Source organism: Sturnira hondurensis, unplaced genomic scaffold (assembly GCF_014824575.4).
Source record: "Sturnira hondurensis isolate 20B ecotype Veracruz unplaced genomic scaffold, ASM1482457v3 Scaffold0019835, whole genome shotgun sequence".
NCBI lineage: Eukaryota > Metazoa > Chordata > Mammalia > Chiroptera > Phyllostomidae > Sturnira > Sturnira hondurensis.
Window position 1 is genome coordinate 1,054,077 of NW_028092466.1, and position 23,648 is coordinate 1,077,724.

A 23,648-nucleotide genomic window follows, 5' to 3' on the forward strand; every position below is an offset into this window, starting at 1 on the left:
GCCCTGTACTCCTGTGTATTAGAACCCAATAAAAGTCCTGGAGGAAGGGGCTCAGGGCCTTTGTCTCCCCTGAGAAACTGGTCACCAGCAAACGGCCTTTTCCCTCTGGGAAATGGCCACTTCTTCTCCCTAAGCAGATCATATCTGTCTCGGTCATATTCATTTTCATCCGTGGCACACGGAGTGGGGGAGGGTGGGGAATTTCTAGCTAAGTTGCTCCCACAACAGGCTCACAGAGTACTGAAGTTGGAAGAAAGACATCTTTCAGTTATTTGGCTTAAGCAAGATGATGAAGAGCCCTGGCGATTCTTCCTCCAGTATCTTCTTAAGCAACACGAACCTTTAGCATCACTTTCATAATCAGTAACACTGATTCAATAGTTGACTACAACCTTGGCCAAAGATCTCACTCACCAAGGGCAGGACACTCAAATATGGAAGATGACTATTCTCTGCAATTTAGGTTACCAAGGCATCTCTCTTTTGCCTTCCACAGATAAGGAAAAGGTGTCATTTACTCATGATTCATTAAGAAGTAACATTATTTATAGTTTCCAAAACTATCAAAACCAGTCTGTCCTCAGAGAGATATTGTGTTTATACTGGATCCACTTTGTAATCCCCTCCCTTCCTCCTCAAGGTTATTCCCATCATCAAACTGTAAACATTTTCTGTTCTAAATAGTTACCTATCTTGATTTATCTTTGAGTTCTGCAAATCACCTATAATAGGTAACTAGAACAGTTCAACAAATATTCATCTGAATTAGAATTATTAGATTTTTTTAAATCAATATTACACTACCCTCTCATACAACCTAGTGGGTTTCTTTTCTTCTATTGTATCATGAAAGCAAGATTCTGTTACCCTTATGATCAGAATGGGCGAACCAGAACCCTCCCCCACAACTTGTAAGAATGGAGACCATATCTAAAATATTTTAGTCCACCTATATATTTTCAACACCATTTTGATATGATTTCACCAAATTGGAAATAGTAAAGAGCAAAGTTCATATTGCTGATGGCAATAAAGATCACTAAAGGACCTGTAATGTGTAATACCTGCCTCTAGAGGATGGCATTTTTTTTTATTTTAAAAAATTTATTTTGACTTTAGAGAGAAAGAAAGGGAGAGAGAGAAATCAATGTGAAAGAGAAACATCGTTTGGTTGTTTCCCATACCCACTCCCAACCCGGGGACTGAACGTAAAACTACTTGGTATGGGGGACAACACTCCAACCAACTGAGCCACACCTGCCTGGGAGGCTTTTCTGATATGATACTAACAAATCAGTGTGGGTTATGTGATAGATGGTTACAAAAATAATTCACAACTCCCTGTGTCCACACCTCTGTAATGTGACTTTGCTTTGCTGTTCCTCCCATCAATAAAGTCAATTTCCCTACCTCTTAAATCTTGGGGCTTGCTTTGACCAGAAGAATATAGCAGAAGGGATATTTAATGACTTCCAAAGCTAAGCCTTGAAGGATTCTGGCTTCCACTTTCACCCTGTTGGAAAACTGCCGAGTCTAAACATAAAGCAATTCAGTCTAGCTTCCTTGATAAGCAAAGAACAAGAGGTTCAGAAGCACCGGCTGTCCCAGCTGAGCTCAGTCAGCCCCAATAGACCTACTAGCTCAATGCAGACATGGAGAGAGCTCCAGTGAGACTATCAGAACTACCACTCAACCCACAAACAGAATCATGAAAATTAAATAGCTGCTCTTTTACGCCACTACTCACAGGCCAAAAGAGCTAGGTAGAAATAATCAGTCCCTCTAAGGAACTCCCACTGCCACCAGAGGAAATTCCCTAGAACCCAGTGTAGACAAAAAAGTAAGAACTTAAAGTACAATGTACAAGTCTGGTGACTGATCAGCATCCTACCTGAGCTGAGGAAGGGGAGTTGCCTTAAAGTCTCACTTCTTCCTTGGCTTTAATTCTTAGTACATTATTTTCAAAACAGAAAGAGAATCCAGAATAACTTAAAAAGTTATTTATAATCATTGGTTATGAAATGAGAAACACAATTCTAACTATGCAACTTTATATTCAAACAATTTCAGAAATGAGGAAATAAAGTGGCAGATGAGAACTTATTTTCATTTCCTTTTGTGCCTAAATTACTACAGTAATGAGTATGCTAATTTATTTCATAAGTTCAAGAGAATAAGAAATGAAGGAAGTTAGACTTGGAATAGAAGAACTGGGAAACTTTGTCAGTTCTGTCCTAGACTTGCAATCTCAGGCTTTCTAAGTATTAAATGAGTTACTATCAGCTAATACTATGTTGCCCCTCTCCTCCTCCACTCTGTAATACATAACAGTGAGCAACTTCCAAAATTCCCTTAATCTCACTTAAAACTCTGAACTCCAATCAATAAAATAAAAGTTATTCATCCATGCAGCTAAGCATTTTGGAAACAGAATTGTTTTAAGAAACCAAGTAAATAGGCTAACAGCCTTCTTCTAACACATTTTAACACTTTTGTATAAGACAGATTTGGAGGAAGTTAATGTAATGATTTACATAGCCATACATGCAGAAATATCACAATTATACACAAGCTAGTGCACCAGGCAGTAAAGACAAAAAGATAGATGAGGTAGCAGACCTATCCACAGATACTGATTTGGCATCCTCCCTCCCAAAATTATAAAGCAATGTGGCCCCAAAATTAAAAAGGAATATGGCCCTGGCCAGGTGGCTCTGTTGGTTGGAGCACTGCCCTGTGCACCAAAAGGTTGTGGGTTCAATCCCCAGTTGGGGCATGTATAGGCAACCAATCAGTGTTTCTCAGATCTCTCTCTCTCTCTCTATCGAATAAAAAAAAGATCCTCAAGTGAGGATTAAAAATATTATAAAGGGGACTTCTGGCCAAGATGGAGGCATAGATGGAAATACTGTACCTCCTCACAAAACCAAATTTAAGGACAACAAAGATTTAGAAACAAAAATACAACCAAAACAGACAGAAAATTAAACTGTACCAAAGTCCTACAACAACGAACCATTCATCCAGACGAGTAAGAGGGGTGGAGTCAGAGGCTGGTGAAGAGGAGTCTCAGCAGGAGGCGGCAGTGACTGTCAACCCAGGAGGGCGCAGACAATAACCCAGTAAGGCTCCCAAGGCAGCTGGCTGACCCCGGACACACATTTGCACACAGAGAAACACCAGGTAGGTTTAAAGACAGTCAGTGAGACAGACTGCCCAACCCAGGGCCCCAGCGATGGGAAATAAACCTAAAAGCACCGATTGGAAAAACTTTCAGGGGTTGAGGTGCCAGGAGAGCCTCCCAGCCTCACAGGAGAGTTCATTGGGGAGACCCACAGGGTCCTAGAATGAACACAAGCCCACCCACCCAGGAACCAAAACCAGAAGGGCCCAATTTGCTTGTGGGTAGCGACAGAGAGAGTGGAACAAACGCCATTTCTCCCTCTCTGACCCTGCCCGCCCCCAGTCACAACCCAGCGACTGGGCTGACCCATCCAAGTAAACACCTAAGCTTTCACCCTCACATGTAACAGGTGCAAACAGACCAAAACATTATGGCTCAAGCAGAACAACAGCTCAAAGGCCCAGAGCCAATACTTCTAAGCGACCAAAACATAGCCAAACTATCAGATGCACAGTTTAAAATACTGGTGATCAGGATGCTCACAGAACTGGTTGGTTTTAGTCACAAATTAGATGAAAAAATGAAGGCTACACTAAGTGAAATGAAGAAAACTGCACAGGGAAATAATAGTGATGGGAGGAAATTGGGACTCAAATAATTGGATTGGCCCAGAAGGAAAAAAGAAACAACAGAACAGAATGAAGAAACAAGAATTCAAAAAAAAATGAGGAGAGGCTTAGGAATCTCCAGGACATCTTTAAACATTCCAACATCCGAATTATAGGGGGAACCAGAAGGGGAAGAGGAAGAGCAACAAATGGAAACTTATATGAACAAATAGTAAAGGAGAACTTCCCCAGTCTGGCAAAGGAAATAAGACTTCCAGGAAGTCCAGGAAGCTCAGAGAGTCCCAAAGAAGGTGGATCTAAAGAGGAACACACCAAGGTACCTCATAATTACATTAGCCAAGATTAAAATGAAGGAGAGAATTCTAGAAGCAGCACAAGATAAGGGGACAGTCACCTACAAAGGAGTTCCCATCAGACTGTCAGCGGATTTCTCAAAAGAGACCTTACAGGCAAGAAGGGGCTGGAAAGAAGGATTCCAAGTCATGAAAGGGAAGGACCTACATCCAAGATTGCTCTATCCAGCAAAGCTTTCATTTAGAATGGAAGGGCAGATACAGTGCTTCTCAGACAAGATCAAGTTAAAGAAGTTCATCATCACCAAGCCCTTATTATATGAAATGTTAAAGGGGCTTATCTAAGAAAAAGAAGATAAAAAATATGAACAGTGAAAGGACAGCGAACCCACAGTTATTAACAACCACACCTAAAACAAAAGCAAACTAAGCGAACAGTTAGATCAGGAGCAGAACCATAGAAATGAAGATCACAAGGAGGGTTAGCAACAGGGGAGTGGGAAGAAGAGAAAGGGGGAGAAGGTAGAGAGAATAAGTAGCATAGACAGTGGGTAGAAAATAGACAGGAGGGAGGGCAAGAATAATATGGGAAATGTAGAAGCTAAAGAACCTGTGACACACTGACTTGAACTAAAGGAGGGGGAAATGGAGGGGAGGGGGTGTGCAGGGTGGAGGGGGATGAAGGGAGGAAATGGGACAACTGCAATGGCAAATCAATAACACATTTTTTAAAAACAAAGCTTAAAAAATATTATAAAGGAATGTGGTAAGAGGAGGCTAAAGGGTAGGAAGAGGGAAGAAAATTCTTTTTGCTAGATGCTAAATGATCACCACTGGAATACTGGTAAGGATAAAAACAAGGATATTTCTACAGTCCACTCATTTACACATCTGTAAATCCAATCCCTTACCTGGCAGCACTGCTGTGGTGAGGGTTAATATATACCTTAAAAATATAATGGCTGATAAACAGTAGCTATGAAAAAATGGTAATTTCTATGATGTAAGTATTAAAACTGATTGAAGTTAGTTCATTAAATTCTCTAAAAAGAAAAAACAGAGAAAGTTTGTCTGATACATGTTAAACCAATAAAAATGTGAAAAACAGGAAAAGAAATTCACCTTGCTTTATAGATTTGTTTAAAGTACTATCCCATAATCCCTAATTCTATTCAAATCCAGCATTCCAGTGGCATTCAGTTAGAACCTAAAAAAAACCAACACAGAGTCATAGAGCCAGTTTACCTAGTTTTGAAACTCAACTCTGCTAGTTACTAGCTACATACATTCTTGGGCAAGTGACTTCACCTCTCAGACCCAGTCCTATTCCTACCAAGTGAAATTGATAATAGCACTTTCCTCAGAGGGGTCATGGGAGGAATAAAGGAGTATGTATGTTTAACAATACCACCTACACTGTCACTCATTTTTTCCCAGGTTTTATTATCAATTATGTTGAGGTCTCTGCTCCTATACCTGACTTAGGGTGGTATTTCCCTAACACCAATCAATGCTGCCTCAATGTCAAACATTTTCCTCATCTGACAACTTGGACCTCAGGCTTAGCTCCCAAAGAAATAACAGAAGTAATGTACTATCAGCATTCCTGACCTGTGAGAGATAATTCATAGAGCTCTCTTTGGGTAGAAAAAAAATTTTAACCTGGAATATCAAAGATTCTGTTATTCACCCCTTATTCTGAAGGGGTGCTGCCTTGACATAAAGGCATAACTGCTCTTAGCAGACCCTTAGACTCCACATAAAAGCAAAAACAGGCATTTGACTTATTGCAGACTGCATTTTACTAGGAGGCTCTTGTTTGGTTAACAGATTTCTTTAGGGAGAATCTGTAGGCTTAAAAGCCCAAAATGTGAACCCAAGTTGATCTACCCACAAGGAAAAAAAAATTTAAGCTCATTTTCTACCATAGTAAATTTCATGGAATGAAGCTCACAATATGCCTTAAAAGCCTTCTAAACCTAATGTTAGAAATTCAGTTGATTCTTCACTCTGATTAAGCTAACCATCAACTCACTCTGATGTGACATGAACCCTTCTGTGACCACCAGTAATTTTAACTCAATTATGCACAGTGTCATTATTATGGCTTTCTATAGGAGCCACACCTTTGAGCTAGCAATTAAAACCAACACCAGCATTGCTTTTGATCAGACTCGGAGCCAGATGTCTACTACTACCAAGCGAATATAATTCCTCAGGCTAAACTGGCCAAGTTCCCATTAGTCCAAACTCTTCAAAAACACACAGGGAGCCAGCTAATGCAGGAAGACCCTGCTGGGACCACCCACACAGCACAAAGGTCAAGGCTTCACTGAAATAAACAGGCCTAGAGATGCTTGTCTACATAGTCATGAAGGTGGATTCAAAGAGATTCTGTTGAGCAGAATCTTGGCTTTGGATTTCCATGGTCCCAAATTCTCCCGTGGGGGCCCCAGGTTCATTGAGATGCAAAAAGGACATACCTTTGTCTACACTATATAGCCCCAGCTAAAGTCACTGCCTTTTGGAATTCAAAACTGAGGGGTGGGGGCAAAACATAAGGGCTTTACTCATCAATATGACAGCAAATATCCCACAAACAAAAAATACAAATAAACTATTAACATAAAAAATATCATCAAGTTCTTCTAGTTAACAAAAAAATTAAAATTCAACTTTTGCCTTTAATACCACATAGACATAAAAAATCCTGAAATTAATGTTAACAAGGGTCTGAAGAAGTTGATAGTCTCTTCTGAACTTGTAACACAGCTGTACTTTTACATCTATTTGTGTTATTTGACATCTACCTTCCCCACCAAACCCTAAATTTCAGGAGGGCAGAAACTCTATTTCTTAGGCATCTCAATGCCCAGAATTACACTGGACACATAAATCTTTAACATTTGTTCAGTACACAAATGAAAGTAGACAAATGATTAAACAAACAAATGACTGCTACAAATATAAATTGGTCCACTTTCTAAGAGGGCAATATCTAGCAAATATCTCAAAATATCCTTACAATTAACCCAGTAACTCCATTCCTAAGAATTTACCCTTTAGGAAGTTATAAAATGCAAATAAAGGTACTCAAAGCAGTGATATTTATGCCAGATTAGTTATAAAATTATGGCACATCTATAACTGGAATACTACACTACCACCAAAAAAAGACCCACTATAAAAGACTACTGACACCAGGAAATGTCAATAAATAATAAGGTGTTTTTTTTAAATCATTCAATAAGGAATGTCTAATAAATTATCATTTTAATAAAAGCATACCTGAGAATAGTAATTTAAAATACACACAACGCCATTCTCCAAAATATCACTGGTGACTAATTCAATGTGCTAAAATTATAGGTGAATGTTTTTTCTTTTTCTGCTTTTCTTTGTTTCAGTTTTAGTACATTAAGCATTTATCGTTTCTGGTTTAGTTATAATCTCCTTGCCACTCAAACCAGAGCTTTCTAAAAGAAACCAATTTTATGGAGGCCTAGAGAACTTAAAAAAAGTGGGGGGGGTCTTAAAAATGCAAATGCAGACAGTTTCATATACCTATTAATACACCTTGGACACTCCCATACACTACCATTTTATAATATTTCACAAATTATATCTTTTGAAAAATTGAAGGTATATGGATCAGCCAAATTTAACATTTTAATCTCCGACACAATAGGAAAAGCTTATCCAAGACAACTAACTACCCCCACAATGCCATGCTCCAATTATTTTGCAAGCACAACCTCAATGAAAATCTAAAAACAATTGCAATTCCAGTTACCCACCCGCCTAGAGAAGGTTCCAAATGGATATCCAGAGGTGGCTGCCATTATTGTCACCACAACCTCCATCCACGCCAGTGTAGGAGAAGAGGAAGACATGTGCTAGTAACTCCGAGTTCTTCACTTCTCTGCAGGTTATACAGAGTTCTCTTGTGTACCATCATCCTTCACAATCCTTATTAAGAGAGGCCTAACCTGCTAAATACCTGCACTAACTCCATTCACATACAATAGAAGAACTATTTCTATGCATGATGCTGAGATTCTAGCCAAGAAGGGAGAATGGTTAAAGCACAGCAAGTTGGTAAAGGTAGTCAGCACCTTGTTGAGATGCTGAGAACACTTTAAATCCGCATAATGCCTAACACTTATCCAAATCCATAGCTCATTTATGTTGTTAAGCCTCAAATTTGTGAACATACCCACAGCAGCCCCAGGGACACACGTGAGATACAAACACCAAGTGGGTCAATTCCAACAAAAGTTTCTATGCACAACAGCCAAAGTCATCCCTTCTTCTATGATGTGTAGGCCATAGAGTGCTCTTCTTCCTCCCGATCAGACCCCTCAACATTCTAACTTCCCCATCAGCTCCCCAAAGTTTTATGTTACTGTCTGACCATGTACCAATATTAGGATTTCTGAAAAACTACCCACATAACTGACTCTTACTCTTTGGTAGGCATCCTTCTAGTAGGACAAGGCACATAACACACAAACTCAGGAAAGCTGTGTCAAAAAAAGTCACAAGGTTTGCTACGACTTTCATCATTCCCCCAAGCTCATGCAGTAGCTTCCAACCGACCTCACTGTAGAGGAAGGGGAGCATATCACAGCAAGTATTCTCGGAACAGTGTGCTTGAACTCCAACCAGGAACCAAGTGCTCATTGATCTTAACATCACATTTATTTTCCTGCTTGGTAAACCCCACAACATTCTATCATTACCATTTTAACTTTCCGTCACAAAAAAATGATATAAACATATTACATATTAACCATATGATTAAACATATTAACCATATAATTGTCACTAGGCCACCAATATTTTTTCAATCCTTCAAAAGTACTTGAAAAGTGCTTCAAACCTTGTGTGTGTGTGTGTGTGTGTGTGTCACGATGTGAATTAAAGAACAACTGTACAATACAATTAAGGAAAAACAGGGCTGTTCTTGGCTAAAGACCACTGACCTAGAGGTCTAATAGTAGCTCCAGGAGACAGGCTACAGAAATCTGTATGTGAGCTGACAGATAATGTATTCACAGAAACACCCAAACTGAGGATCTACCAAAACAGCTAGATCTGGCTTCTCGTTCTTAAAAGGTTTACTTAAAATAATATTATCAACTACACAACAAAGCCAGACTTTTGTCAAATAAGATACCCACCAGCATGAATGAACTCTACTATACTGTCTCTGTCTCTCTCTCTCTGTTTCTCTCTCTAGATGACCAGCATCCACACAGCGCACTTGCCTGTTCTCTCTATGGCCATGTGGGCTTAACAGCCATAGGGCCCCATGGCTGCAATGACTCCAGGGGGCCTGAATACCCCAGCACAGCAATGGACTGCAGCTGGAAACAAACGCTAAGCTAGCACATGTTGGGCTGGGCTGGACTGGACTTGCATACAGAGCAGAACTCTGGATGGTGGCCTTCACCCTGGCCCTTACTGAAGACAGGTTGGATTTTCTCCATGGTGAGGTGGGTGGGTATGGGACACTGGGAAGTCAGGAGGGGAAACCCTTTCATTTTACATCACCAATAAAAGTTTACTACACAGGCCCTTCCTCCTCCGGGTCTCAGGAAATTCTTTTCCTCATGTCACTGCAAGAACTCATCTTCCACCAATAACAACTGGACACTCAGTTGCTGTCAGAAAATACCTGAGTGTCAACATTTGGAATATAGAAAAGTGAAGAATATTAAGATTTTCTAACGGCAACAGAAGTCAGTCTCAAGAAATAAATCTTTTTATGTCTGTTAATACTTGTAACTGATATTTTATACTATTGAAATCTGTAAGTAAGCCTAAAAGCAAGTTTAAATTTTAATTCAATTAGAGATAAAATGAAAAGATATTATCTATGAATATATGTTTCTCTGCATCAGTAGTAGATTTACCAAGGACTATCATCATATTATCAACATATTATCAAGGATTATCAAGCCAAAAGTCCTTCAAATACCACACTTTTGATTTCATAAAGGTCTTTTTTTAAGCAAAGAATGTACATATATGATCACATTACACTAACTCAGGTAAATCAGACAGAGGGTCTTATTTACTTCTTCTCCTTTTTATTTGGCTCCACAACAGATTACAGTTTACTTTTTATTCCAAGCTGACTTCTCTCCGCTCTCCAGGAAACACCTGACTCCCTCACCCTACTGCTCAATTACCCTATCCCCAAAGCAAAAAATTCACACAACCATATAAAACTTTACCTGTAATAACTCTGCTTTTCACCATCTGTCCTTAGGAATTCAGAAAGGCAAAAGAAGGAATCAATTTTTATACACATAATTTTGCATATATATTTTAATTCAATTAAGGTAATTTCGAAAGCCTTCCTATAAACTTTTACCACTGAATAGCACCTTTAAACAACAATAAGGCTCAATTTACTGACCATTTGTGGCTGGAGACAACCTGCACTCAATCCAGTGAGCTACTTACTGCTTTGTTCCAGGAGCTGACTGGCTGCCCTACCTAAAGCAAAAGTAAAGCTCCATTTCAAAGATGACTTTCCCAATTCTACATCATCATCAATAGTTCAGCAATAACTTAATAACTGCAGAGGAGGGGCACAAAAACCACACTTTGTAATTTTTAATTACTCATCAATATCTTCCAATATCTATATAATAACCCCTTTCTTTTTTAGGTAGACAGTCAATATTTGAACATACACATTCTTGACACTCAGAACCTAATATTTGTCTGGATGACTTCTGACCTCTGGTTAGATACAGCAGTCCAGTGACACAGTATTTTATATAACAGCACCTGTAATATCATAAGAACTCAAGCATTTCCTGAATTAATGAATAATCCAAGCTTAAGTTTTTTACTTAACTTTAGGACAAATAGTGTTCACTCATACATCTCAATTGGGGGTTTTATCTGTATTTCTTGGTAGATCTTAATTTGTTGCTTCATTTTCTTCTCAATCAAAATATGTATAACTAGAAGTTACATAGATTCCCTGAAAAAGCAGGAAACTTTGACTAGAGAAAAGTTCCTCACTGATAGAACCTCATGACACATGAGTTAGCCACCTTTTGGCTTTTAAAAAGATATTTGCCATTTTTCACTGTCTCAAGTTACAGGACATGTGAAAATCTTCTGTATATTCAACTTTTTCCATTTCGGTGCTTCATTATACTACATATCTTTCAAAGAAATTGTAAGTAATGGTTTGCAATCTAAATGTAAACTCAGATTCAACTATGTTACTACTAAAGCAAATAACAGAGGTAGAAAATGAATAAGCATCTTCTACACAAAGCACTATTATACTCCTCTCACCAGCATCTGAATAGCTTCTTTGGACTCCATTGAATAATACCCCAATTTAAAAATCATGGCCCTGGCTGGTGTAGCTCAGTGGATTGATGGCGGGCCTGCGAACTAGACGATCACGGTTCGATTCCCAGTCAGGGCACATTCCTGGGTTGCAGGCCAGTTCCCGGCAGGGGCCAGTTCCCGGCAGGGACCAGTTCCCAGCAGGGGATGCACAAGAAGAAACATACATTGATGTTTCTCTTCTTCTCTCCTTCCCTTCCCCTCTAAAGATAAATGAATAAAATATTTAAAAAAATAAAAATGAAAATCATGAAGATGTGAATAACACTTTTATTTCTTAGTGAACACAATTAAGTACTATTTGTTACCCACAAATGCGTTCTATAAATTGAGGTGGGTTTTTTATCCTCATCTAAGGATATGCTTTTATTGATTTTAGAGAGAGGAAAGGGCGGTGGGAAGAGGGAGGGAGAAAGGGGAGGGGGGAGTGAGAAGGGGTGTAGAGGGAGGGAGGAGAGAGAGAGAAACATCAGTGTGAGAATGAAACATCAATAGGTTGCCTCCTGTATACAGCCCAACTGGGAATAGAACACACAACCTTTTGGTACACAGGATGACACTCCAACTGAGACACCCGGCCAGGACTATACATTTAGGTTTTTAAAAGGTTAGAATAAAGTAGTATCAATCAAGAGTAAATTGCACTCAAAGAGAGGCTGTTGTATCCTATCTACTTCCTGAATATATAAGTACAGGAGAGTATCGTGACTGAAATTTCTCTGATTTGTTACTTACATTTGTGCAAGATCAAGTCAGTTTTAGAATATCATGAGAAATTTTGACAATTTAGTTACAAGATGAATGACTGAATAGGAATAGTGAAAAAGGACAGTTGGTTAAGAAATTGTTACTACTGAAGGGTGAATAATTAAACCTGTGGACAAGAATTTACCAGTCACTGAAGAAATCACTGCTAACTGGAACACAAGTATTTTACCAGGTTATTTAATATTCTGAATGAGAACTCTTACTCTATTCTCCCAGAGGGTCTTTCAATGACTAATTCTATACCCTAAGTACTGAGGAGGCAATGCCCCGAAGGCCCTGAGCACTCTGAACATTGAATATAAATTATATACAGAGCTGCACTCCAGTTTAGGTTGATCTTACCTTAGCAGAACTGGTCTCACATACCCACTGATTCCACAACTTCATAAAAAAAAGTAAAGAATTATTATTTGACATGTTTTTATTATCTTCAGAAATTAAGAGATTTTTTTAAAGTTAAAAAGAACCCTGATTAATTTAAAGTAGGTCAACTCATATTCCAGAGTATGAAAAATAAATGTCAAGTTTCAATTCTCTCAAAGTACAGAAAAATCATAATAAATGGTTTTGTGTGTGGTGTCCATATGTACATAAAATTTCACATACTTCAGTAGTGGTACAGTTTAGTCAGAGGTGGTCAATGCTTAACTCTATAATTTTCATTCAATTGTATGCCCCCAAAACAACAAAATTTTTTCTTTCTTTTTTTTTTTGTGGGAGTGGGGTGGAGACAGACTACAGCTACTAGTTACAGAGCCCACAAGTGCTTGGAAACGAAAGTTAACCAGCTCCTATTCAAAGAATTAACTTAGACAAAAACCACTGACGGTGGCCAGACCACCTGGGGAAGGCTGATAGGGCCCTGCAGTCTCCACTGACAGCACCTAACAAGACCTACAACCAGAAATCACATGCTTCCTGATGTGACGCAACGAGAAATGCACGGCTCTACTTGTGAAGTGTTCCTGCCAAAAAACGGAATCATATGTGATCAAGCTTCTATATCCAGCTACCAATTCACAGGAAATGCAAAGAGGAACATGTAAAACACAAATTACTAAAAAGATCACATAAGGAAGCTGGATAATCAATCAACCGCATCCAAAATGTGTAAAATGTTACAAAATACAGGACCCAATATTTTCAGTGGATAAATGGCAAGAAGAACGGAGAAAAGAGGAAACTACTCTTAGATCTAAAGAAACTTAAGAGATACTTTGAGAGATGTATCAACCAAGTGCAATGTGTTGAGATCTCAACTTGAACAAATCAACTAAACATGGCATCTGTAAGGCATTTGAGGAAATCTGAACAGTGAGTGACTATCTGATATTGTTTTGTGTATTTAATGGTGTAATAATGGGCATTATTATGTGTTTGTTATGTGTTTAAGAGTCTTTGTCACTTAGCAGACATATGACTGACAGATATGTGGATGAAATTAATGACACTCAGAATTAGCTTTAAGATATTTCAGGAGACAGGTGCCGGGAGGAGGAACAAATGAAGACTGGCCACATGTTGTTATTGCTGCTATGTAATGGGCACATGGCAGTTCCTTATACTATTCTTTTTGTGTGTTTGAAAACTACTATAATTAAAAGTTTTAAAAAAATAAATAATGTTCTCTCTTCTACCCCTAAGTAAAAGAAAGTAGGGGAGACATCAACTCATTGTTAAGAGAGTCTATATACAACTCAGTGCGTGAGTTGCCCTCATGCAATGCCCGGCTATGCCGCTTTGTTCACTGACTACCAAGTCTCCTGACCTACTTGATCTTGATCAGCTGTTTTCCAGACACACAAGCCATTTGAGGATTTTCCACATCTGTCTAAATAATGTTTATTTACTTATTCTGCCAGATCAATTCAGGGTTTTTTTATTAAACATTTTTCCCTAGTGATAGATCTACTATGTCCCTTAGCTTCAGTACCACAAGAAGAAATCTTTCCACTTAATATTCTGGCAGGCTTCTCAGATAGCATTGTGAAACTCTGGCTGCAGGAAAATCAGAAATGATATAAATGGTAAGTCTACATCTTATGACCATTTTGCAAGTGAACACCCCTCAAAAACCATTCCTATGAGTACCCAGTGCTTTCTTTCAAGAATCAATGAAACACTATGTTTCATAGCATGTAATCTGTGATCAGACCAAGGTCACACAGTTCTATCACTCATTAACTATATGACTTTGGGAGAAAAAAATTTTTAAAGATTTTATTTATTTTTTTAGAGAGAGGGGAAGAGAGGGAGAAAGAGATGGAGAGAAATGTCAGTATGTGGTTGCCCCTCACATGGCCCCCACTAGGAACCTGGCCTGCAACCCAGGTATGTGCCCTGACTGGGAATCAAACCGGCAACCCTTTGGTTCGCAGCCTGAGCTCAATCCACTGAGCTACACCAGCCAGGGCTGGAAAATTTACTTAATCTTTCTATGCTTCAGTTTTCTCATTTAAATAATTATTTTACCTACTTCATAAGGTTGTTGTAAGAATTAAAGAAGTTAGAAGAGGATTTATTTAGAACAAAATCTGACACAGTAAAGAAGTTACCTATTATTATTACCACTACATAGTCTGTCTCATGTTCGAGCTCTCAAACATAAGCTGCTTTAGAACAGGCTCTGGATTTAATTCATCTTTAAAGAACCGGTGCCTCTTACCATGAATGGGACATATACAGTTGTTAATTGTCACATTTGTACCTCCATTTATTTAACATAAGAGGTTCTCTAAAAGGGAGTAAATGTGCTTGAATACACTTGACATTCATTTCTGATGAATGTTCACTTCATTCTCCCTAATGAGAAGATGAACACCAACATGTCTAGTACACATCTTTTCATCTAGACACTTGTGTCTGGATTGAAAGCACTCATAAAATCATGTAGTGATAATTCAACTATTTACCAACACCTTGTTTGAAAACTATCACCCTAAATTTATAAGCTAAAATAAAAACCACTCTCATTAACTTGGGATTTAATTAGGAAACTCTGGAAACTTTCTATATTATTTCTGTTCTATATCTGTTCGACCACAAAAGTTTTGTCAAATATCACTTCATTGTTAAGAATTAAGTTTAACTGGTAGCTGAATGGAAATTTTCTGCAATGTGCGTGAATCACTAATCACTCTCTTGCTCAAAAATATCACACATTAAGCTTTCTCAAATGGTTTTGAAGGTACAATAGTTATTCAAATGAAACCTTCCTTCTTCTATCATCAAGACTCATTTTTCAGGAGAAATTAATGTTTCCACCACTTCCAAGATAAAAGATAATTAAGCAACATTCCCCTTGGCATGGTATAATGTATAATGGGACTACATAAATCTTGACTCGCCTATACCATACTACCATTCTTGGGTTTTGATTAATATAAAAGCTGTTTCCAAGCAGATGGACTTTCCATTGGCAGTTTACCATGGCCCACAAAGATAGTGATGAAAATACACTGGATGCTAGTTGAGCTTATGGCAAATCCCACAAAAGTCTCATTTTAATTTACTTCAGGATCTATATAAATTTAAATAAACCTTGCTGAACTCCAACAGTAGCAAATGTGGTCATTCTGTTTCTTAGGATTGCTGAAAAACTTAGATCACTTTTAAAAATTTTAAATAATAAAATATTAGTCATTGGGTGTAGATTTTTGCTACATAAAATGGGAAATGGAAATTTGAATCAGCTGAGTTTTCTAAGCTCTTCATTTTAAATGCAGAATGGCTTGTCCCTCTCCTCCACTCCTCCCTTCCCCTGGCTTTTTATAAGCCACCTCCAAGAAAGTCAAAAACTCTTAAGCAAAACATCTTCTTTTCAGACATCTCTTATCAGGTCAGTAAACATATTAATTACATACTCAAATTTCTAGAAAGATTCAAGAAACACCCATCCTACTCTTTATTGTTTCCTTTTAATTATTACCTATTTAAAAACAATTAGGGATACTTACCTTAAAAGAGTAATTTCACAATGAAATGAGAACCTGTCATTAGAATACCTCCATTTTTTCTCCCAAAGCAATCACTATCTAATTTCTATTAGCACTGCCAAAATAGCAGCCACCTCTAGAGCACGTAATTTTCTAAATAAAGATCTTATTGCTGTGCAAACATTCCCAAGTAAAACAACTTTTAAAAGGCCACTAAAAGCTACCAAAAGTGTAAAAGGCAAAGCTACAGAAAAATTCAACACTATCCAAACTTGTCTGTAGCACTCAAGAACTCTACAGCCAAGGGCTAAAAATATATTGCAGAACAGAAGGGAAAAGGGGGCTAAAGATCCCTTGTGTAAAAACTAAACTATTACAGACTATTTGTCCAACTGCTAACTAGTCTCACTTAGATTAGCACAGGGTTCTGTTATTTTCTCAGGAAAATTCCTATGCCCTCAAATCCTTAATGGGCAGTAATTCCCATCTAAACAAAAAATCAGAATACTGATACATTAAAGTAAATTTGACATTTATAAAAGAATTTCTCAAAAACTTTGTTTCTAGGCAAATCTACTACCCCCTTCAAAAAACTAGTTTTATAAAGCAAAGTAAATCATATCATAAAGAATGGTGTTTACAAGTTAGCTCATTAAAGTCACTAGGACACAGTAATTCAAACTTGGTCATAACTCATAGAAACACCTTTACAAGTACAAAATTATTATTTTCAAATGATAAATTAATCAACCTTCTAAATGTTGCTCTACATTGTAAAGAATGTTTTTCCCTTAAGTTGTCTTACATTCAGATTTCAGAAAAATTCAATGATCCAACAGTGTTAAAAAAAATACAACCCCTTTTTAAATAATAACTTTATTCATTAGTTATCTTAAATACATATCATCTTAAACATATATATTTTAAAAATCAAAAAGCGAATAAGTGTACAAATTAAAATTGATTAAAAAATGAGGTGAAAAGTGGATATTTACTGAATTTCTATAAAATTGTGATTGCAAAATTAAATATGTAATCTCACACTATTAGCTTGTGTGTGTAAGTACCTAACACACACATCTCCAATAAAACTCCACTAACTTACAACAAGCAATTATAATAAACTGACTGGAATAGTGACATAGCAATATGAAAAACAAAAACTATGTGAAAGTCAAACAGTGGGAAAAAATTAATCCTTCAGAGCTTCCATTAGTCATCAGAATTATCTTACAATAAGTCTTTTTGATTTGTGATGGAGAATTGAGCCTTTGAAGCAGCAGTATCAAAGGTACTGGACCTTCACCAATATCTAATTTCACTCTCTTTTGCCCCATCCCCTCCTACAACTACTGTATGATATGCAATGTGGGGCAAAAGTAGGTTTATGGTTGTTCATATGGAAAATAGTACAATAATTAATAAACAATACAAGAAAAAACTATTTCACATACAACTATAAACCAAGAGTAGGCCAAAACCTACTTTGGCCCACTCTGTGTAATTATTTTTAATGAATTAAATACTATAAGTTTTTCTGATAATTTTGAAAAACCTTAGAATAAAATTGAACATTGTGACACTAGAGTGTGTTCTAATAGATGAGAACACACTGCTTCAGTAATTCCAAGCCCTTTATTTTTAAAGAACTGAGTGAAAACTTTTAACATAAAGTTCATACCTATATTCCAGAGCAAACTAGAAGACAGACTGTCTGCAAACATTATAAAATAGCAGTTTTAACTTTTAAGACTTGTCAATCACCAGACCAGTTTTGGAGAAAAATGTTTAATATATGTAAGCAACTGAAAACTTATTCTAAAATACGGTACCAAGAATGCAAAAAGAAATGCTGTCAACTTAGACCCAGCCATCCCTACCAACATACCAGCTCCAACCCTTCCCGCATGTGCACTCCCTCTTCTAAAGTCTTCCACTGAAGCCCCAGCCAGCACAGACACCTCTACTTAAGTCCACAGCAGGGCAGGCCCATTGCTGGATCGCTGAGCCATGGTCTCCAGTCAGGAAAGAAGCTATCATGAGATCTAGAGCACCGCTCATGCTTCTTCTCTCTCATAAGAGAACAAAAGGAGCAAAGGTGCCCAGCACACATCTGCACCTGCACCACCTCACCCTGGGTTCAGCTACTCATCAATCAATAGCATCAGTACTCGAACACTTAACAACCAACAAAGTGTAAACTCTCGCCCACTGCAGTAGGCACACACTAAGGGCAGGGACCAATTCTATTAATTTCCGTAGCCATAATCTTCCTCACTTTACGGTACCTATGTGTCAAATACGTGCTTTGTGAATGAATGTATAAAACTGTGTTGAATCCCAAAAGGTGGAAAATAAAGAGGAGAGGAGGAAATAAAAAGGGAGATGTGAGAAAGCAGTCACAGTACAATGAGGTAGTGAAGGCAACCCAAACCAAGCATCAAAGTGGGACTATATATGCTCCTGTGTTAGATTCTATGTGTACTGAAGGAGGCAACACTGCAAACCTGTTATTTCAATAACAATGGGAAAGGAACAGGGCCATTTAAACAATCTAATAGCATTTTTAATCTACCTACAAAGCTATTTATAGACATTGCATACACATTTTAAATTTAACAAAAATCAATACATTTCTCTTATTTTATGTCCACAACAGAACTAAGACAAAAAAGGCAACACTGTGTATGCAGTTCTAAATTTTAAAAACTGGCATTTTTCTTTAATTTCATGTCAGTATATAAAAATTAAAATTAAATACTAAACAGAAATATTTTATATTAAAAGGTAAATGAATGCTAAAAATTTTCATAGAAAATACATTAAAATTAAAAGATAGCATAAAATCTATATGTAACTTCATTACATATAGATCATATATATGTTCATTATGGGGAGGGAATTACACACTATTTTTAATTTAAGAGAAGGATGACAATAATGGAGCAATTAAAAAAATTAACTCAGAGCCCTGGCTGGTGTAGCTCAGTGGATTGAGCTCGGGCCTGCGAACCACAAGATCGCGGTTCAATTCCCAGTCAGGGCACATGCCTGGGTTGCAGGCCAGTTCCCAGCAGGGGACTCATGAGAGGCAACCATACACTGATATTTCTCTCCTTCTCTCCTTCCCTTCCCCTCTGAAGATAAATAAATAAAATCGTTTAAAAAAATTAACTCAGGAGGTAGGTACCCCACTCTATTATTCATCATATATTTACATTGTGGGTGAACCACTCAAGAAATAAATCATTGCTAACTACATTTCAAAGGAAGCACAGTGTTCAACCAACAGAAATCAAGTATTTGACTTCATCAGAAAATTTAGAAACAGAAATGTTTTCTCCAGGTTAAACTTTGTTTCCTTCAAACTAACGTTCTTAAGAATGACACATATGTACAGCATGCTAACTACAGTTAATAATATTGTATTATATACTTAAAAGTTGCTAAAAGAATAAATCTTAAATGTTCACAAAAAAATAATTAGGTTATGGAATTGTTAACTAACTCTATTATTGTTATCATTTCACAATGTATACGTATGTCAAATCATCATGTTGTACACACTACGCTTACACAATGTTATGTCAATTATATTTCAATAAGGCTGAGGAGAGAAGACTAATATATATAGAAAAGTGGTCATCGTTCTTCCCCACTCTATAGATAAGCAGATGATGAAACTAGTTACATTATATTTTAGGATCCTTTTACGTTAATTGTAGAATAGCCTCCTTGAGTTGGGATTTCTTAAAAACTGCATTTTATACAGTGATATTTAAGCTTAAAATGCTTTTCTTTTAGCTTTATAAGTTTTGCTTTTTAATAAAAAATGTATTCTGTATTTTATGAAGACTAGTGTTTGAATATAATACACTGGCTTCTAATGGGGGGGGTGGGAGACAGGAAGAAGAAAGCAGGCTTTATTTTAAAGAAGAAAGTAATTAAAATGCATCAAATGTATGGCTTAAGTAAATTAACTTTAAAGCATGAGACCTCTGATACGGTTATATACTTTTTGTACCAAAATCTTAACAGTGAACTTATCTCAACTTTCAACTTAGTTAGGCATGTCTACCTATGTGTGTACATACTCTTATCTACACATGAACACCTATATATACCTTTGTACACCCGTACAAATCTTCCTAAAGCTACTTTTCTTTCTATGCCTATATACATCCAAACATATATGTATAAATCTTTCCAAATACATACACATTAGAATGCATATGTCTTTCTTCTATTTCAATTTCAAACAAAAATGAGAATATAACAACAGTTTTTTTGCATTTGGAAAAAGAATGAAAAATGGAAGCTCTTTTAATGTAAAATTGCCATGGTTGGTTAGTTAAAACAATAGTAGACACATTCCCAATACCAAGATGGATATGAAAAAAAATAGCATAGTATCATAAAATGTGTAGCTTACTTTGTGCCTTTTCACAGAAGTTTATCTGAAAGCCTAAAGTAAAAGAGATAATTCCAGTTCATTTACTGTAAATCAAACAAACCAAAATTAGAACATGATGTTGCATTTTTATATAACAATTTGAATAAAACAAATTTAAAAACAGTTCAAATCACATAGCCCCCACCATCACAGATATAACACATTTCTTTAATAATTCAGCTTTTTCCAATGTAGATGTACTTTATTATAGAAATGAAATCCAGTTTACATTATAAGTTACATTGTCTTTACCTTTATTCTTCATACTCTATTCAATTAAAAACAAAACAAAATAGTTATTAGTCCTTGGAAGCTAAGAATAATTTTTGAGATAGATTTGTCAATTCTTTCAACCTACAAATTCAGAATATTACAAGCTGTTTTATTAACTCAAATTACTTAGAACTAATCATGATTAATTACTAACTAGGATTCAAAAGCTTTAGTAGTTCATAAATTGTGAACCTAAACATTTTCCAGTCAGCTACCTCTAAATGATAAGACAATAAACTACTGAGAGGTGCTGAAATTCTTCTAGAGTAGGGGACGGACACACACACACACACACACACATACACACCATGTCTCTAGGAATGATAAGACAGAGCAGGACTTTAGTTATAAGAAAAACTGTGAATTCTCCTTAGAAACATGCATACATTTTCCAAATCCAGTTGAATCTGGTTGTCCCTTATGCATACAGTGTACACAGATATAATTTTTAATAAAATACACCCAGTAATATAAGCCGTTAAAAACAATAGCCTTCTCAAAATCTTCTTTCACCCCCTTAGTTCATTGGGTAAACAGCTGGTATTCTTAGAAGTCTACTTATGCCTGTGCTTACTACTACTTTGGGAAACAAAATGGAGAAAGTACATTTAGAATAAGTATCATTCAAGCTTGTATTTATACAAATTCCATCAAAACTTGTATGAAAAACCAGGACTAAAGAAAGAATATGATTAAGCAGTCTCTCCCATCTAGTTATCAAAATACTTGGGATTTAAGTAGATAAGGATATCACCTTTTTGTAGAAAACTTGAAAATCTTAATGTAACTACTGTGACATGAAGGTTACTTTGGTACACAAAAGTAACCCACTGTTTACTACCTAATGACACAAATGGCAAAACTTCATGGGACAGAGGTACTGGGGGCACACCTGAAGGCAGGGAGACACTTCCACTGAAACTCAATACATGCCCCACCAGACCAGCAGCATGAAGACTTCAAGAAGAAAAAAAAATCAAAGATCCATGGGTCTCAGAAACCGAAGCAATCAAAAGCCAACTAGCCTCCTGCCAAGCAAAGTGAGCTGCGCATAAGTCAGGAGGAAAGGGAACTGGCTCATTGGAAGCAGCAGTGGGGCAGAGGCAGAAGAGCCTGAGCCAGGGGTCCAAAACCAGGCTCCCACACGCTCCCACTAGAGGAAGGAAGGGAAAGTTCACCTGTATCACAGCTAGAGAGGAAGGTGATGCAACACTGAAACAATTTTAAGGCAATAGTTACTCTTCTCTTTTTAGCTCTAAATACAGGCAACAGTTGCTACTAAGTAGCAAAAATAAAAGGTGAGAGAAAAGATGAACAAAATATGAACATGAATGGGTAAAGGAACAAGAAAAATAAATTTGAAAAAGAATGAGTTGGATCTGTACATATATTTGTATAAAAATAAGTTACAGGACAAAACATAATAAATAGAAACAAATTGTAAAGGTGTCGGTAACCTAGAATGTTAGAATGTCACCAATTACTGCTCTAACATTCAGAAGATAAACCCACACTTTTAAGTACTTTAAAATTCTCAAAACTCCAAGTTCTGCCAGTATAGAATCAATGCAAGTAGCTCAAAACAAAGGGGGTGAAATTCACAAAGCATAACTACAGACTTGCTCTTTTTATCTAATTATGAAGGAAGTAACCAAGTAAACAGATTCATAACATAATGATAACCTTTCATTTAGAATTCCATTCAATCTTATCAATTAAATCAGATACGCTAATTTAGCTACATCTTTCTACACCAGGGGTGTCGAACTCATTGTCACCCAGGTGTAATTTTTAGGGCTGTATAAATGTAACTATTCCTTAACAGTTAAGTGAGAGCTCTAAGCCCTGCCACCAGGTAGAAACAAGGTGCCAGACGGATATAACAAGGTGGAGGCCAGATTTGGCCTGTGGGCCTTGTGTTTGCCACCTGTGCCATAGGCCGAATCACTAAGTCTTCCTCTGACACAAGCACAAGGAGTCTAGTTGTTTGTCATTTTAAAGCTTTAACCCCAAAGTGTTAGTGTCTTAAACTGCAAAATTACTCATAGTACATCATTATAGCTCTAACACCTAAGAATTCATCTAAGCTTGCTCAAAATGTCTGTTTCCATTGTACTCAGAGTAGGCCCCACAAGATTTCCTGCTGCTATTTCTTTAGCTGTCCTTACTTCACCTTTCCCAAGCTTTAAAGGGAGCCACCTTAATTTAGTAATTCCAGGTTGTCTGCATCATCCAGAACCATCCATGATTTGGTAAATACTAATCAAATATGCCAGTTCTTTTCCCTCCCTGTGGCCAATGACTCTTATTTTTTCTGGTTATATAACTTTAATGCTCTATTATCATCTCAAATCTTTTCAATTAAGCCTAGTACACCCATGGAGAGACTCTAACTCCTATAAGCCTCAATTTTCTCATCTGTACGATAGAATAATAATATACAAAAGTCTCTTGTGATTATTAAATAAGGCAATCTGTCTAAAATGTCCAACACAGAGCCTGGAATAAAGTAGGCGAATATTTTCAGTCATTATTAGACCTGGTCTCTCCCCCAGGTGAGCAGTGATTGTGGCACCTTCCCTACCAGACCAGCTTAACCTATGCAAAACCAGTCCCTCCCTCTCCCTTCAATCTCTTCAGCCATCTTAAGACAGTTAAAAGGGAAGAACTCCAGAGGGTAGGGGAATCTCCACCAAACCTCCACATTTCTGCTACAGTCCTGCCTAGACACTGCCTGGTGCCGAGGACTTTAACAACTCCCAAAAAGGATACCCCACCCCCTGTCCCCCC

General features: G+C 37.2%; 1 protein-coding gene across 2 annotated transcripts in view; it reads right to left on the bottom strand.

The window, feature by feature from the left end:
* Nucleotides 1-23,648, bottom strand: part of MAP2K4 (mitogen-activated protein kinase kinase 4) — a 127,094-nt gene that overhangs the window by 97,736 nt on the left and 5,710 nt on the right. The window contains exon 2 of one of the 2 annotated variants that reach the window (XM_037028340.1): nucleotides 20,565-20,597. The exons of the other annotated variant lie outside the window; for it this stretch is intronic. Coding sequence (XP_036884235.1) covers nucleotides 20,565-20,597 — 33 coding nt within the window. The remainder of the gene's footprint in view (nucleotides 1-20,564; nucleotides 20,598-23,648) is intronic. 2 annotated transcript variants of the gene reach the window in all.